Source organism: Crassostrea angulata, chromosome 6, assembly GCF_025612915.1.
Source record: "Crassostrea angulata isolate pt1a10 chromosome 6, ASM2561291v2, whole genome shotgun sequence".
In the NCBI taxonomy this organism is placed as follows: Eukaryota; Metazoa; Mollusca; class Bivalvia; order Ostreida; family Ostreidae; genus Magallana; species Magallana angulata.
Genome location: NC_069116.1, coordinates 60036822 through 60054705, shown reverse-complemented (window position 1 = coordinate 60054705; position 17884 = coordinate 60036822). Strand labels below are relative to the sequence as shown.

At 33.0% G+C, this 17884-nt stretch overlaps 1 protein-coding gene across 2 annotated transcripts in view; it reads right to left on the bottom strand.

The window, feature by feature from the left end:
- The window catches only part of LOC128189011 (uncharacterized), a 47887-nt gene that overhangs the window by 29079 nt on the left and 924 nt on the right, over positions 1 to 17884 (bottom strand). For both annotated transcript variants that reach the window (XM_052860382.1, XM_052860381.1), the window contains exons 2-3: positions 8301 to 8657; positions 5461 to 5540 (exon numbers count right to left, since the gene is read on the bottom strand). In XM_052860382.1, coding sequence (XP_052716342.1) covers positions 5461 to 5540; positions 8301 to 8657 — 437 coding nt within the window. The remainder of the gene's footprint in view (positions 1 to 5460; positions 5541 to 8300; positions 8658 to 17884) is intronic.

The window sequence follows — 17884 nt, the reverse complement described above, 5'->3', positions numbered from 1 at the left end:
ATCTACACTACCTGAGGATGCATCCACACAAGTGTCAGCTTTCCTGGCTGATTAGTTTCTGAGAAGAAGATTTTTAAAGATATACTGTATATATTCCTATGTAAAACTTCCACCCCCCACCCATTGTGGCCCCACCCTCAGGTGAGCTAAAAAGATTAAGTTTACAATACAATAAGTTGTTAAAGTTGGTTTCTGGAAGAACAGACTTTGAACATTTTCTTAATAAATATTGACAATTTTTTTACTTTTTTAATCTTTAGTTTTTAAGATCTGTGTACAAACATAGAATTGTGAGCAAATCTTTGTATCTTGCTTATAATTCGAAGCTTAACACTCAAATATGGATAGTAAATAGAAATTGTAAACAATTAAACACAAGAAACATGCACTATAACAAATAAAGAACACAATTTATTTTTTCGAAATGAATCATATATATATACATGTATATACCTACATATTTCCGTCAGCGATATCAAAAGAAAATGCCGAATTACCGATAGAAGGAATTGTATTTCAGTACCCCTACATCAGATTTTGCTTAATTTGCGCAGGTAAACAGTTAACTGTTTGATTTACCGAAGTATCTGTTTGAATTGATACCTAAAAATCACGAAATACCTGTAGACGATAGTTTCCAGGTTTAAAAGCGTAAATAATGAAAACGAAACGAAAATCCGAACAAGCTAACACCAACACACTTGTTTGATCCTTGTTGGAACAATTAGAAAATTAATCAATAAACAATAAAAACAGAGGGAAATGCACTTTAGTACGTTGTTAATGCATCAGATTTAATCATTTTCGCAGGTAAACATTTACCGAAGTCTATGTTCCAAATACAAGGCGATTGTTTCCCAAGTTAAAAAGCAAAATGAAACGAAAACATAGGTAATCACAGATTACAAAGCTCACCGAGACGAGACATCACTCTTATACCTTTATGAGACCACCTTTATCATATTAAATGAAAATCATACTTTATAATCTTGGATATTCATGGATTCTGTTTTGACACAATATCGTATATCATCTGTTAAAAAATTGTATGATAATCATATGTTCATATGTTAATCAATACAATAATTTAAAATTAAATATTGCATCCTATCATATTTACAACATATATCATATAATACAATAAAATACCATAATAAACAATGATGAGATATGATATTGTTAATGTATGATATGACATTGTATTGTGTTATACGTTATTGTATTTGATCAAATAATACAATATCATAATATAATAAACAATATAGTATTATATTACAATTATATCATTTTACATAATACGTCATAACATTGAAACATATGATATTATATTGTATAATATAGTATGATATTGTATGATACTGTATCATTTTTGTTACATAATATGATATTGTATCATATTTTACAATGTTATTTGATACAACATTGTATCATATCAAATGATACAATATTATGTGATAAAGTAAAATATTATATAATACAATATTATATTATACATATTGTATCATACAATACAATCATATATTTTACAATATCATACAATACAATTTCATGTGAATCAGATGTGATAATAAATCATATTATAAACCAATATCATATTATACAATATCGTATGATACGATATTATATAATATTACAGTATCATATTATACAATTTCATGTGATATAATTCTATATTACAGAAACTAATATCATATTATAAAAAAAACGTATGATACAATATTATAGAAAATACAATATAGTATAATAGGATACAATATTATATTTTGCAATATCTTATGTAATAGTATCATGTGATTAAATAATAAATTAATAATACAATATAATATTATACAATATTGTATCATAATATACAATACTATACATAACAATATCATGATACAATATCATAACATAATATATCAAAAAAATTTATACAATATCATATCGTATCATATAACTTTTTATAATATTACATATGATATTATATTGTATCATAGTAAACAATATTGTTTCATACCATACAATACTATATCATAGGAATCATGTTATATCATTTATCAACAAACACATCTATCTATCGGGCAGGTTTGAGTGAGGACAGTAGGAGATTTCTTTAGCATCCTTGATAATGGAGATCAGGCTCTGCATCTGAAGCAACCTCTGCGTTTCATTTATAATATAGTTAAATCAACTATGCAAGCTATCATCTATAAAACATGTGACATGTTCCAAAAAAACTAAACCTCATCCAGCATCCGAAACCTATGGCTCAGATTCAGCATTCAAGACTGTCAGGTGCATCAGTATACATAAGACGCATCTCCATGCAAGTTTGGTGAAGTTCAGACCAGTAATAACTAAGATATCATCATCAGAGGGCACTAGCAATTAAAACCTTAACCTGCTCCAGCATCCGCAACCTTTGGCTCAGATTCAACATCCATGCCTGTCAGGTGTATCTGTATCATAAGACACACCATCCATTCAAGTTTGGTGAAGTTAGGACCTGTAATAACTAAGATATATTTTTTAGCATCCTTGATGATGGAGATCAAGCTCTGCATCTGAACCTTCCTCTGTGATTCATTCATACTACAGTTTAATCAACTATGCAAGTTTGAAAAAGTACTATTATCTATTAAACATCTGACCTGTTCCAAAAACTTAACCATATCCAGCATCTGAAACCTATGGCTCAGACTCAGCATTCAAACCTGTCAAGTGCATCAGTATCATAAGACACACCATCCATGCAAGTCTGGTGAAGTTAGGACAAGTAATAACTAAAATATAATCATGAGAGGGCACCTGTTTAAAAAACTTAAACCAGCTCTAAAAACCTTAACCTCCTTCAGCATCCGAAACCTATGGCTCAGATTCAGCATTTAAGCCTGTCTGGAGCATCAGTATCATAAGACGCACCATCCATGCAAGTCTGGTGAAGTTAGGACAAGTAGTAACTAAGATATAATCATCAGAGGGCACCTGCAACAAAAACTTTAACCAGCTCTAAAAACCTTAACCTCGTCCAGCATCCGAAACCTATAGCTCAGATTCAGCATTCAAGCCTGCCTGGTGCATCAGTATCATAAGACACACCATCCATGCAAGTTTGGTGAAGTACGGACCAGCAGAAACTTAGATATTGCTATCAAAGGGCACCTGCAACAAAAACTTTAACCAGCTCCAAAAAACCTTAACCTCCTCCAGCATCCGATACCTATGGCTCAGATTCAGCACTCAAGCCTGTCTGGTGCATCAGTATCATAAGACACACCATCCATGCAAGTTTGGTGAAGTACAGACCTGCAGTAACTTAGAAATTGCTATCAAAGTGCACCTACAACAAAAACTTTAACCTGGTCCAACAATCTTAACCTCCTCCAGCATCTGTAATTTAGGACTCAGATTCAGCATCCAAGTCTTTCAAGTCCATAAGTAGGTCCAGATGCATCATCCATGCAAGTTTGGTGAAGATAGGACAAGAAATAGCTTAGATACAGGACCTGCAACAAAAACTTTAACCAGGTCCGGACGCCGACACCGACGCCGACGCCGAGGGTATAGCATAAGCTCCCCCTGACTTCGTCTCGGTGAGCTAAAAATGAAAACAAACTAAAACCAACATCACAAGTGAAAATGACAACGCGTTGAAATATTTAACCTCAATTTACTTCACAATAATCAGCACCAAGGTTATTTCCATGTTTCATAGATTATATTCGCACGTGAACTGTTGCACAACAAACTGCCAGCTTCAAACAAAGAACCTCGTTTTCGAGATGCGGTAGACTGGCGATGCCTGTCATAAGACCAGTCTATCGCAATGAATTGCCAGTCTACGATATATGGAATAACGAGCCATTCTTTATAAGTATTTTCGCAATTATCTCAAATTTGGAACAGAAATCGCCTATAATTTTTGCAATTTATATTTTCCTTTCCCTAAGGATGATTTATGCTAAATTACGTTAAGATTAACTCGGTAGTTCTTGAGAAGAAGATTTTTAAAAATGCACCCCCCTTTTTCTACAGTTTCAAGGTTTTCTCCGCTTTGAATACAGATCGGACTTTTATTTCTGCAATTTATATTCGCCCTCCCATAAGGATGCTTTGTGCCAAATTTGGTTGAAATTGGATAAGCGGTTTTAGAGAAGAAGTTCAAAATGTAAAAAGTTTACAGACGGACAGACGGACAGACAGACGGACGGACAGACGGACGACGGACAAAATGTGATCAGAATAGCTCACTTGAGCTTTCAGCTCAGGTGAGCTAAAAACTAAATTAAATGTGTATTTAAAAAAGATTTAAACAGGTGTTTTATAAAATGCAAGCCTTCAGTGAATGCAAATATATTGTATCAACCAGGGTTGACCTCAACTTCAAAACAAACATCAGTTGCAGACAAAGGTGTTCATTAATCTTCATATGACAGATAGAGATAAGCCTCTAAATTTTCTGCAGCAGGAAAGATAATTAATCCCAGGGGATTAATTGTTCTGCTCTCTCATATCCTTTTCTTCTAAATTTACAATAAGATTTTTTTTTCAGAAATGACTGAATGGGTTTATTATCTGATCACCTGTTAAAATTAACAGCATTAAGGCAGAAAAAAATAAAATAAATAATTAAAAAATAAAATAGTGAAAAAGGATATCTTAATATATATCTTGATTTTAGAATTCAATAAAATTATCATAAATCATTGTGTACGGTATATTTTAACCAAAATAAAATATGAATATTATATTTTAAATCCATATTTCAAAGAATGTACACAATACTACACATCATTCAAAATTGACCTTAACTTCAAAACAAAGTTCATTTGCAGACACAGGCAGTGCAGTAATTAATCTCAATGTGACAGATAAAGATAAAGCTTAGGATTTTCTTCCTGTGGAAGGTTAATTAATCCCAAAGGACAAATATTGCACAGCCTTCCAAGTACACAATGGTAACATTCTCAGCAGTTATCTCTCTTAAATTTGCCCATTCATTCTTATGCATAGTTAAGGAATCTACCCCACCACCCCAGCTCCAAACCAGAAGACACAGAGAACCAAACTTAGCATCAAAATATGTATTTCTGCCTACTGAACTACCATACCAAATTTGAACTTGATTGGGCAACCATAAAAAAAGTTATTAGAAAAAAACAAAAAATTCGTGGACGGAAGAGTGACAGACAGATAGACAAAAGGACGGACGGACAGAGTGATTACTATAGGGCACACGCAAATCCTTGCGGGACCCTAATTAATCAACAATCCATACTACCGGTAAATGATATTACAGAAAATTGTAAAATTATGATATTGACCAGTGTTTAAAATGGCAAGAGAGATTAAAGCTTAAGTAAGTATACTTTCTATATCAATAACTTCTCATTGTTATCTTTAAAAAGATTTAACATGTTTAAGCAACACATACTTTTAGGTTCACCTAACTATCACAAGGATGAAGTGAGAACAATTTACCTTCAGTATCCCCTTGTCTCCTGTATAACATGTTGTAACTGCACACTTTCCCACTTCTTTGGGTTTTTCAAAACAAACATCTACAATAAACATGATAAAAATGATATGCATACAACATACAGTATATATAACATTGTCAACTAATTTATAATAAATGTAAAGTTCAGTGATGTCTATAAATATATCTGCATGAAAATAGCAAAAATACATAAAACTTCAACATAAAAAATTCTTAATTTTAAAGCAGCAAGAAATCAAAAAAAGAAAACCTGGTCATATGTAAACAGTATATTACATACAGTCAAACTTCGTCATCTCGAACTAGATGGGACTGATTAAAAACTTCGAGATATCAGAGTATTCGAGATATCGAGGGTAAATTACTAAAATATATGGGACTTACAAATCACTTTGACATATCCATTGTATTCGAGATATGAGTGCTCATGATATTGAAGTTCAACTGTATTTCTATATATTAATCAAGAGCAGATCTAAGGCCCAGTATATATTTTGAAGAATAAAAGCTGAACACCACTCATAAATATGCCATTATATAATTATTATACTTTCATGTTAAATACTGAAATCTGATTGGTTAAGACGCAGTTCATAATCTGTTCTATTACCCTCAGCGTTAGCAACCCACTTAGCAACGGGTAACATTATATAAATAGTGCCTGTTTGGGAGGGTAACAGTTGAAATTGACACCCCGAGAAAACCACTGTCAACCGATGCGAAGCAGAGGTTGACAATGGTTTTCGAGGGGTGCTGTTATCCTCCCAAACAGGCACTATTTATTTTGTTATACTGAATGTCTTAATTTTTAAGAAAATTTTACTGCTTTTATATAGGAATAACGTGAATTCTACAGCGAACCGTACGCGCATAATTTTCGCGCATGTAACATTTTTTAATGTTACCCGTTGCTAAGTGCGTTGCTAACGCTGAGGGTAATAGAAAATATTATTAACTGCGTCTTAACCAATCAGATTTCAGTATTTAACATGAAAGTATAACAATATATAAATAGTGCCTGTTTGGGAGGGTAACAGTTGAAATTGACACCCCGAGAAAACCATTGTCAACCGACGTGAAGTGGAAGTTGACAATGGTTTTCGAGGGGTGTCAATTTCAACTGTTATCCTCCCAAACAGGCACTATTTATTTTGTTATACTGAATGTCTTAATTTTTGTCCCTCGCCGCAACGCGGAGCGGGGACATAGAAATGCCGGGCGTGCGTCCGTGTGTCTGTGCGTCCGTGTGTCCGTCCATCACACTTTTTTGTAAGCGCTCTCATGCCTACAAATTGTGTGATGGACGGACACACGGACGCACAGACACACGGACGCACGCCCGGCATTTCTATGTCCCCGCTCCGCGTTGCGGCGAGGGACAAAAATTAAGACATTCAGTATAACAAAATAAATAGTGCCTGTTTGGGAGGATAACAGTTGAAATTGACACCCCTCGAAAACCATTGTCAACCTCCACTTCACGTCGGTTGACAATGGTTTTCTCGGGGTGTCAATTTCAACTGTTACCCTCCCAAACAGGCACTATTTATATACTATTACCCTCAGCGTTAAAAACACACTTGGCAACGGGTAACACAACAAATTGTTACATGTGCGTAAATTATGTGCCTACACTTCGCCGTAGAATTCACTTCATTTCTATATAAAAGCAGTAAAATTTTCTTTAAAAATAGGACATTCAGTATAATTAAATAAATAGTGCCCGTTTTGGAGGGTAACTGCAGTTGAAACTGACACCCCTACACACGCTTCACATCGGTTGACTTTCTCAGGTTTCTATATAATTATTTACATTTGCAAATATGTTTCCTTATATAAACCTATAGAATAGCAAAAACGTTCCATTCTGTATAAACTTTTTCATGACATCACAATGATCACAGCACTCGCATATCGCTTGGTTTATTGCAAACTTAAAATTTAAGTAATTTTTACACTTCGGGACAATTTTTTTCAAATGTAAATATAAGTAATAAACAGCAATGTTAAAAAGTGCACCATGTTATAAAGATGGTTGGTACATGGTACGTGATCAAATCTACAAGTCACAGGATTTGATCATGTGACCAACCTACTTCATATCCCGATGAACTTTTTAAATTGCTGTTTATTTCTTAAATAATTGCAGTAAAATATTCTTTAAAATTACAACATTCAGTATAATCAAATAAATAGTGCATGTTTGGGATGGTAATAGTTGAAATTGACAACCCTCATAACCTATTGTCAAACTCCACTTTGCATCAGTTGACAATGGTTTTCTCGGGAAATTGACAGCAAAGCGAACTCTAAGAACCAGTGAACAGGAAGAGAATGAGCTAAACCTACAGATTCATCAAGAAAAAGTTATGGCGGCATTCTCTAATGCTTTTTAAAAGAGTATAGCTCCCATAGTGCTATGCCAAAAATGGCTGACATTTAACTCATAATTTACAGTTCCTTGAGGTCTGAAGACACATTTTAAGTATCCCTCATGCTTTGGTGCAACCCAGGAGGTGACCTCAAGCAGGGTTTCTTGAGATCCTCGTGTAGCAACAATAGAAAAACAAGGAGGGGACTGAGGATCTGATTTTAATCTGATTGCACCATAAAAATATTAAGTAACATATATATATTGAACAGTTTAAATTACCTTGTACTTCTACGTCTATGATCCATTTAGTGGGTGTTCCAATGTAATCAACATACCTTGTACATGTACGTCTATGATCCATTCTGTGGGTGTTTCAACATAGTTCATATACCTTGTATTCCTAGGTCTATGATCCATTTTTTGGGTGTTCTAACGTAATCAACATACCTTTAACTACTAGGTCTATGATCCATTCTGTGGGCGTTCCAACATAACTAACATAGCTGATAACTAGGGTGTATTGTTGTTGATCACTCTTTCTTAAATCTGTGAGGTATAAGGTAGCAGGCTCTTTGGGATAATGGATTAATCGATTCTGAATCTGATGCTCTTCTTTATAATATGTCTCAAGCTCTGATGAAACGCTAGGTTCAAACTTGGCAAAGCTTGGATCTTTTTGTACGCCCCGGACCTTGTTCCATACGTAGGTCTTCACCTCTTTGCCAGCTAACAATGCAGGTTTAAACTTCATGGTAACATTGCCAGCTATACATCCTATGACAGTTTCCCTATTATTAGCAAATACTGGAAAAAAAGATATATTTAAATAAATAAAACAGAAAATTTGTTAACTGTTACCGCTTTCAGCTATGTCGGCTCTTCAGACAGTTATAACTGTCTGAAGAGCCGACATAGCTGAAAGCGCTAACAGTAAACGAGTCAACATGGCTAAAAGCGCTAACAGTAAACAATTTAATATTTAATTCGGACTGTCGCATTCTATTTTATTTATTTAAGTATTTTTTGCTGTACCAAGGCTTTATTTATCTACATATATATATAATCTGCTTGATGTTTCGTTTGCATAATAAACAGATTAATATCATTTTTAAAAGTAAAACGGACTCAATTTGTACAGCAAATTACAGAAAATAAAATTATAAGGAATGAACTCAAAATCTACTCTTATAACCTGGGTTGGGGCAATTTATGCTTTATAATCCGCTTTGCAGATTATAAAGCATAAATTGCCCCAACCCAGGTTATACAGTAGTAATCTTTTAATTCCATTTTATTTTGACTTTATAATACTGTTAATGCATGAAGACATTTGTATCATTATGATAACAAACATGACTGGAATGGCAAGGTAGTCCACGCTTAGGCAGCCATTAAAATGTTTTGAATTTTTTGAGTACCAAGCCAGACTTTTTTCCTGAAAATTTTTTTCCACATGTTTTTTATTTCAAAACAAGATAAAATGCATCGAAGCGGGCCAGTTTCAGAATGGCGGGCAGGGATTAGAATCTAAAAATTAATGTTATGTGGCCTAAACCTTTGCTTTATCAAACAGGTGAAGCTTTATCAAATACTTCCATTCCAAACTTTTTTGACACAACCCCTCGCTTCAACGACCTTTTTTTTTTTAGATTTGCTAGTTTTTCAACATAACTATTTATACTACCAAAAATTGATATTAAATGGATTTTTTCAACTGAAAGATTTAAAAAACAAATATGAAGGAAACAAATAAATGTGAAGCATAGGTGTCGAAACCATAGGGGGGGGGGCCCCTTTTTGGGGGGCAAAGTTATACATAACCATAACCAAATTAGACCTTTTTACTGCTAGTCACGATTTGTAATAAAATCCTTAAATCTTGTCTGATCTTAATAAATATCCCAGGTGCCCATCTTCAGATGGTGGTCAACATATGTACAACATGTACAACAAGATAAAATGCATCGAAGCGGGCCAATTTCAGAATGGCGGGGGGCAGGGATTAGAATCTAAAAATTAAAGTTATGTGGCCTAAACCTTTGCTTTATCAAACAGGTGAAGCTTTATTAAATACTTCCATTCCAAACTTTTTTGACACAACCCCTCGCTTCAACGACCTTTTTTTTGAGATTTGCTATATCTAAGTTTTTCAACATAACTATTTATACTACCAAAAATTGATATTATGTGGATTTTTTCAACTGAAAGATTTAAAAAACAAATATGAAGGAAACAAATAAATGTGAAGCATAGGTGTTGAAACCGGAGGGGGGGGGGGGGGGGGGGGCCCTTTTTGGGGGGCAAAGTTATACATAACCATAACCAAATTAGACCTTTTTACTGCTAGTCAAGATTTGTAATAAAATCCTTAAATCTTGTCTGATCTTAATAAATATCCCAGGTGCCCATCTTCAGATGGTGGTCAACATATGTACAACATGTACAACAAGATAAAATGCATCGAAGCGGGCCAATTTCAGAATGGCGGGGGGCAGGGATTAGAATCTAAAAATTAATGTTATGTGGCCTAAACCTTTGCTTTATCAAACAGGTGAAGCTTTATCAAATACTTCCATTCCAAACTTTTTTGACACAACCCCTCGCTTCAACGACCTTTTTTTTTTTTAGATTTGCTAGTTTTTCAACATAACTATTTATACTACCAAAAATTGATATTAAATGGATTTTTTCAACTGAAAGATTTAAAAAACAAATATGAAGGAAACAAATAAATGTGAAGCATAGGTGTCGAAACCATGGGGGGGGGGGGGGGGGGGGCCTTTTTGGGGGGCAAAGTTATACATAACCATAACCAAATTAGACCTTTTTACTGCTAGTCAAGATTTGTAATAAAATCCTTAAATCTTGTCTGATCTTAATAAATATCCCAGGTGCCCATCTTCAGATGGTGGTCAACATATGTACAGATTGTCAGACTACTCCATGCAGTGGTAAAATTTCTATAGGGGGACAGACGGACAGGTTGATTCCAATATACCCCCCTTAAATTTTATTTGTAATCGCAACTTTGTGTATGTCAGTAATCTTCATTATTCAGGTCTTCTGATCAGTATTTCCATGTAATCAAGTTATCAAGCTCTTAGAAAAATTATTTAGAGCTAAAAAATTATTTCAAGGTTTATTTCAGTGAAACTTTATTATAATATATGTACTAAAAAAGTTAGGATTTATCTCCGAAATGACGTACTAAATCACAAAGTCACATTGTGATTTTATATTTGTTTTATCCAGTTCATTGAAATGGTTATATTTGCTCGGCAAGCCTGGCGAATTTGTATACACCATTTTAACTTGTTGGATAAAGCAAAAATAAATTCACACAATATAGATATCCTCTATTTATCTCATACATGTAGTGCATATTACCCGTGATAAATTTTGCATATCAAACGAGTGATGCTTTATCAAATACTTCTGGTCCGAACTATATTTGACACAGCCCTTCGATTCAGTGACCTAATTTTCAAAGATTTGCTAGTACTTTGCTAGTACTTTTAATATTACTATATTCACTATCAAAAATTGATATAAAATGGATTTTGTCAAAGATTTAAATTACAAATATGAAGGAAAACACAAAACTGTGAAGTATAGGCATCGGAACCGGGGGGCTTTATCTTTGCAAAGTTATACATTACCGTAACCAAAGACATTTTTTCTTGTTTGTCAAGATTTTTGATAAGTTTAGCCCCCTTCCAGCTTTCAATTTGCTTTGTGTAGTTTATAAAACGGGGGCCCGTTTCACAAAGCATACTTAGGACTAGGTTATATCTTAGGGAAGAACTTTTTCCTAAGTTCATTACTTATTTGTTTCACTATTCTTGTCTTATCTTATGAAATTCCTAAGTTATGTCTTAACTTTAAGACAGGTAAATCAATGTCTTAGGAACAAACTTAACATGGCAACTGTTTATTTTGTATTGAAATGAATAACATGCACATTAAAGTTAAACAAAATTGCAAGAATACACAAATCATTAGGACTTGTTCACTTTACTTCTTAACTGAAAACTTTAGAACTATCAAAATATTACATATATTTCTTCAATTAACATCTCTCGTGTAGACTTTTAATTTTTACAATTTTTTAGATTATCTGGTCGCGCAGATGGGTAGCGGGTATTGTTATATCTAGTGCACTGATGATTATGAAATTAGTCGTTCCCGAGAATCACTGATATCTTAAGTAGTTTGATAAAAACAGGAATAAATACTTGTAAAACTCAATTACAGAATGACTGGATGATTTGTCCTATTCCTCCACCAAATAAGCTTTTCTTTTACGAAAGAAATTTGAGGTGTTTTCTTTGTGGTGGGGACTGAGGGGTTCTCTATTTCAGTTTTTGTTGGGAGGGGTAGGAGTGACCGGCAAGTGAATAATCATTTAGGTATGTTGATGTTAAATCATCCATGGGATTGTTGTTTCATTAAGAAAGTGTTGCCTTTTATCCTCGCTTGCTCTAGCTATCAGTCAAAATGCATTTATTTGGGATGTTTCCTTTTGTAAAAAAAAAAATAAATTCTTATATATGTCAAGCATTACAAGAAAACATGCGTTACATTAAACTTAGTTTAAAAGTTCCACACCTTTCCATTCTAAATCTTACTTGTCACTGCATGTGAGTATTGTATTCCATTTTGGAATATACCGTTTACTGCGATCTCTCAAATTCACAAAATACCGTTTTCAAAGAATATATGGGTATATTAATTATGTTATTTTTATCTACTCATGTATGCATGTGAAAGTAAAGTATCATACATAATTTCAGTACATGGACATAGGCACTATACACTATTTACACTCTATTTACACGTTTTAAATATTTTTTTCTAATTTGTTTTTCTAGGTGAATAAGGGAATGAGTTTTTACGTTTACTTAGAAAGTTTACACCCGTGACATATTGAAAAGAATTTACATGATCGATATACAAGTAAGTAAGGAATTAATGAAATGATTTAAAAAGTAGCTTACAATGTATCTTAAGATAAGATTTAGTCAACTGCGTTACGCTAAGAAAGTTTTGTGAAACTTACAGCTATGACAAATCTCAGGAACTTCCTAAGTTAAAACTTAGGCATATCTTAAGTTATATCTTAGGAAACATCTTAGGAAATCTTTGTGAAACGAGCCCCTGGAGATCACGTTAACTATCAAAGAGTTCATCTTGACGACACAATGAAAACAGAGCGTACAGGTTGTGTTAATCAATATACAAGCTCTTATCGAAATAATGTTTCTTAAGACTTTTGTTCCACCACCAGTATGCATCCCCATTCACTATTTTCAATTTTGAATCATTAGGCTAGTGTTTGTTTTATAAAACCTCAACAACTGTTCCTCGTTCGAGTCAGTTGATACAAAAGAGCATTCGCATCTTTGTGTATGTCAACAAACTTGATTATTTAAGTCTGCTGATCAGTATTTCATTTAATAAAGTGAATAAGCTCTAAGAAAAATTATTTAGAGCTAAAAAATTATGGCTCATTTCAGTGAAACTTTACATTAAAACAGTTAGATTTTATCTCAGAAATGACATACGTACACTAAATTGTATTGCACAAGGTCACAATAATCGCATAACACGACATTGCATCATCACTTTTAAGGATGACGTTTACCAAGAATGAAAAAAAATCCACTGATGATAATGACAAACCATCTATTGTTTGTCATAAACCTTTGCTTGTATTGTTATTTTTCACTTTCAGAAAAGTAGGTCAATGACCTACTTTTTGAGTAATCAGGAAAAATCCCATAATATTTTACACTACCATTGAGATTTTTCTTAATTATAAAAATATTACAAATAATAAAACACTTTGAAAAATACGATAAAGTTTATGAATGGTAGTGGCACTAAATAAGTACAAAGCATTAAAATTTCAGCATCAATTTTAAATCAAAGGCCTGAAGGGCCACAATGGCGTCGAGTTAAAGTTAATTTGAAGAGTAAAAACCTAAATAATTTTTTAAACAAATGAAAAGCTGTCAATGTGACAGCTAACCGGGTTTTCTTTTTATATGTGAACTGTATCCATAATCCATGTCAACCCATATCCTATTTTGCTAAAAAAAAAGACTTAGTTCAAAAGCTGGTATTTTTTTCATAAATAATCAGAAATAAAAATCCTAGATATATGCACACCTCTGATACATGTACAATTAATCTGCAAAAGAACAACTTTTTATCTATAAAACTGTAGGAAAAGTTATCCGTACAATGAGGTTACCCTATATGCAATATTTTGCTAAAAATTGACTAACTTCAAAGCTGGTATTTTTTTCACAAATTATCAGTAATCAAAATCCTAGCAATATGCACACCTCTGATATATGTATAATTGATCTGCAAAAGAACAACTTCTTATCTTGAAAACTGTAAGATGACTTATCCGTACAATGAGGGTACGCTATATGCAATATTTTGCCAAAAAATGACCAAGTTCAAAAGCTGGTATTTTTTTCATAAATTATCGAAAATCAAAATCCTAGCAATATGCATACCTCTGATATATGTATAATTGATCTGCAAAAGACCAACTTCCTATTTTGAAAACTGTAGGAGGACTTATCCGTACAATGAGGGTACCCTATATGCAATATTTTGCCAAAAAATGACCAATTTCAAAAGCTGGTATTTTTTTTCATAAATTATAGAAAATAAAAATAAAATACATTAGTCAACTTTAAAAAAAAATAAAAAATGTTATTTATCACATAACTAATAAAATTACAATTCATTACAAATTTGCTCACCTAATTCTTAAAAAAGTTTTGAATTTCAATTGAAAATTTAAGTTTAATATAGAAATTTCTTAGGAGTTAAAAAACGTTTAGATTTTTTTTTCTCTATTTATATGGAAATAAATATTAAAATTATTATTGTGTTTAATTCTATATATTGTATACTGCTGATAACCACTCTGTCTCTTATTATCAATTTCATCTAAAATTCACAAGGGTCCAAATGACAAGGTCCGAAAAGATCAGGGGTAGATAAAAGAAAGCACCCATTCACATTGTTTACAAAGTGAAAGTAGTTCACTAGTTGGTTTAAAATAACTTTTGGTTGTAGATGTACTTATCGCTCGATTAGGAAGTTTTGTTCCTACAAGATCAAACATTTGTGCATTGTCAATTTTCAATATGGATACAAAATAATCTATTTTGCAGGCTAGTACATTTCATAACCAAATTGAGTATGTTAGCCCAGCTATCGCATGTGTCTCGGTGCTAATGTATTCATCCGCTGAAACCGAGACATGTTGTTTTCAATAAAATGTGAACATTTTTAAAGACGGCAACCATTTCGAATCTGCAAACTTGTTTTGTTGACGTACAGTTCTGCTCGAAATTGAAGTATATGTCATCTTTTTTTCTTCAAACACATACGAAAACTTTGCACTCATTTGAGTTGTTTGGCTCCTAAAAATGTAACTTCCGGACGTACGATCCCTAGATGGCTTTCGAGCTTCGCTCGACGCCATAAAAATATTTCAGTTCGAATTTCCTCTATCAGTTTTCAAATCCCTACATATTTTTGATCCAATTTTACGAAAAATTGAATGATGATAATACAAAAAAAATTTATGGTATTGAACTACTTGTTTTGACCTTATTCTGTTGGCATAAAATTTATATGAGGTCAATGATCAAAATTTTGAGATATGGTGTCTTTTATCGTTTTTCAGCATTTTTCTATATTTTTGCAATTTGTGCCATAATATTATTTTAATAAATAAGTGAGGTAAAATAACAGAAAATATGCAAAATTACATAGACTAAAATACAAAATCTGCCAAATTTAGTCCAAATTTCCTCTGTTTGGGTAACAGTCTTCACAACAATTTTTTTTCAGCACATGCCCTTCGGGCATGTAAACCCATCATTTTAACCCAGCCTATTCAAATTTTTTCATGCCCAACTCGAAATTCTTATATTTACCGGTACATGTACGTCTCGTAATTTAGCAAACATGTATACAATAGGTTCAACTAAACACTTCAATGATTACGATTGACGCTTATTTGAAAAGTAGTACCGAGAATGTAGACTGCACAAAGCAAGTTGCACAAATAACTTTGGTACAATGGAAGAAATGGCAAGTAAACATATTGTATGTTGACAGAAAATTTACACATACCGTCCGGGCATGTAATTTGGCAATTTTTACATGCCCGCCTGCAAATTTACCAGGCCCCGGGCATCGGACTCCCGGGTTATTTCGAAGACTGGGGTAAAAGTCAATTTTTGTTTTAGCCTATTAAATTCCATAATAAAGTAAAAATATTGAATGTTTTGTCAATAATAATTCATTTCATAAATACTTTTAGTGTTTAGAACATATTTTACTCATTTCATTGATCTTAATATAATGATCCGAATTTGAAAACTCAAACCCTGAGTAAACAACACCCTTAATCTTTGAAAAAATCAATTCGGGTCATATTGGGGACTGTCTCAAAAGCTTCATAATATAAATTAAATTGTATGAGATAAACAGAACATCTAAAATTGTGTGATTTTATATTTGCTATCCAACTCGTTGAAATGGTTATATTCCCTCGGCAAGCCTGGTGAATATATACACCATTTCAACTCGTTGGATAAAGCAAACTTAATATAAAATCACACAATATAGATATCCTCTATATATTGCTCACATTGTAACAGGATCATCTAGGGGTTAAGTCCCTTACAAATATTTGTGATCTGGAATCTTGCCGACTCCCTCAGTGGTATACTTTAACTTTTTTATTATACCCGTACCGATACAATTAATCAGAAAAAGTTCAAGTTAATATATATAATTCTTCATGGATCCAACAACTATTAAATTGTACGCACATGGTATTGTGATGTAGGCAAGTTATATTATACAATAAAGATGAATAAGTATAGCCAATCAAAAAGGATGTTGCAACTAGTTATTAATTTAATTCATATGATTATGAATATTCATGATTTCATTCGGAATATTTTAGATTTTTCCCTTGTTAACAGAATTAACAAGTGTTCCAAATAGGTGTGGCTTCCAATCGAGCAGCGAATTCAATACAAGCTGATCCTACAGGCTTTCAAAGCCTTACACAGAACATTTGTCCAGGTCTACAAGCCAAATAAGTCTCTGCGCTCAGAGATCTCTGTGCTCCTTGTTCAGTCGTGTGCGCAGACAAGGTCGCACACTAGGTCGTATGGTGACAGGTGGTTTGACGTGGCCAGTTCTACACTGTGGAACAACCTTCCCCAAAATCTTAGATTAGAGGGAAATTTTATTCGTTTTAAAAAATTATTGAAAACTTATCTTTTCAGCAAGGCTTATCCAGACTATTCTCAGTATTTACACATTTTAAACTTTATTTTATTGAGCATATAGACAGCACAGCATTGATTTTTGCATGTAAACAAAATTTAGTGTTACATAAGTATGTAGTTTTTAAAATTTAGTGTATTTAGGTATATCTTCTATGTTCTCAGCTTTTTATGCCAATAACTTTTATATGTACAGCGCAGCCAGTGCTATAGAGTAATTTAATATAAATTATATATGCCGCTTTATAAATTTTATATAATAATATAATAATAATCTGTTTATGGCGATTTTCAGGGAATCAGCGAAATATATAGATTACTCATATAGTGAAAATTCAGAGGTACACTTTATATCAAGAAAGTGTGATGTTTATCGTTAATAAAATTAAAAGTTGAAATGAAATTTAGCCCCCAATCCCTGAGAGTACATCTTTAATTTATCTAATCTATCTAAGTTTAAGAATAACAAAGTACACCCTGACCGGTCGAGCTCTACAGTCCCGGCACGCGCATACCACGCCCCGTCGAGTCAAAGGGAAGTAACTCAAAATCATCACAAGGAAAAACCATCACAACATACACTGATACATTCAACATGAAGGAATTACTGGGTATTCATTGATTTTCATAGACACAATTTTATACTCTGTGAAATAGTATTTTAAGGGGGGGGGGGGGGGTGTGATCTGAGGA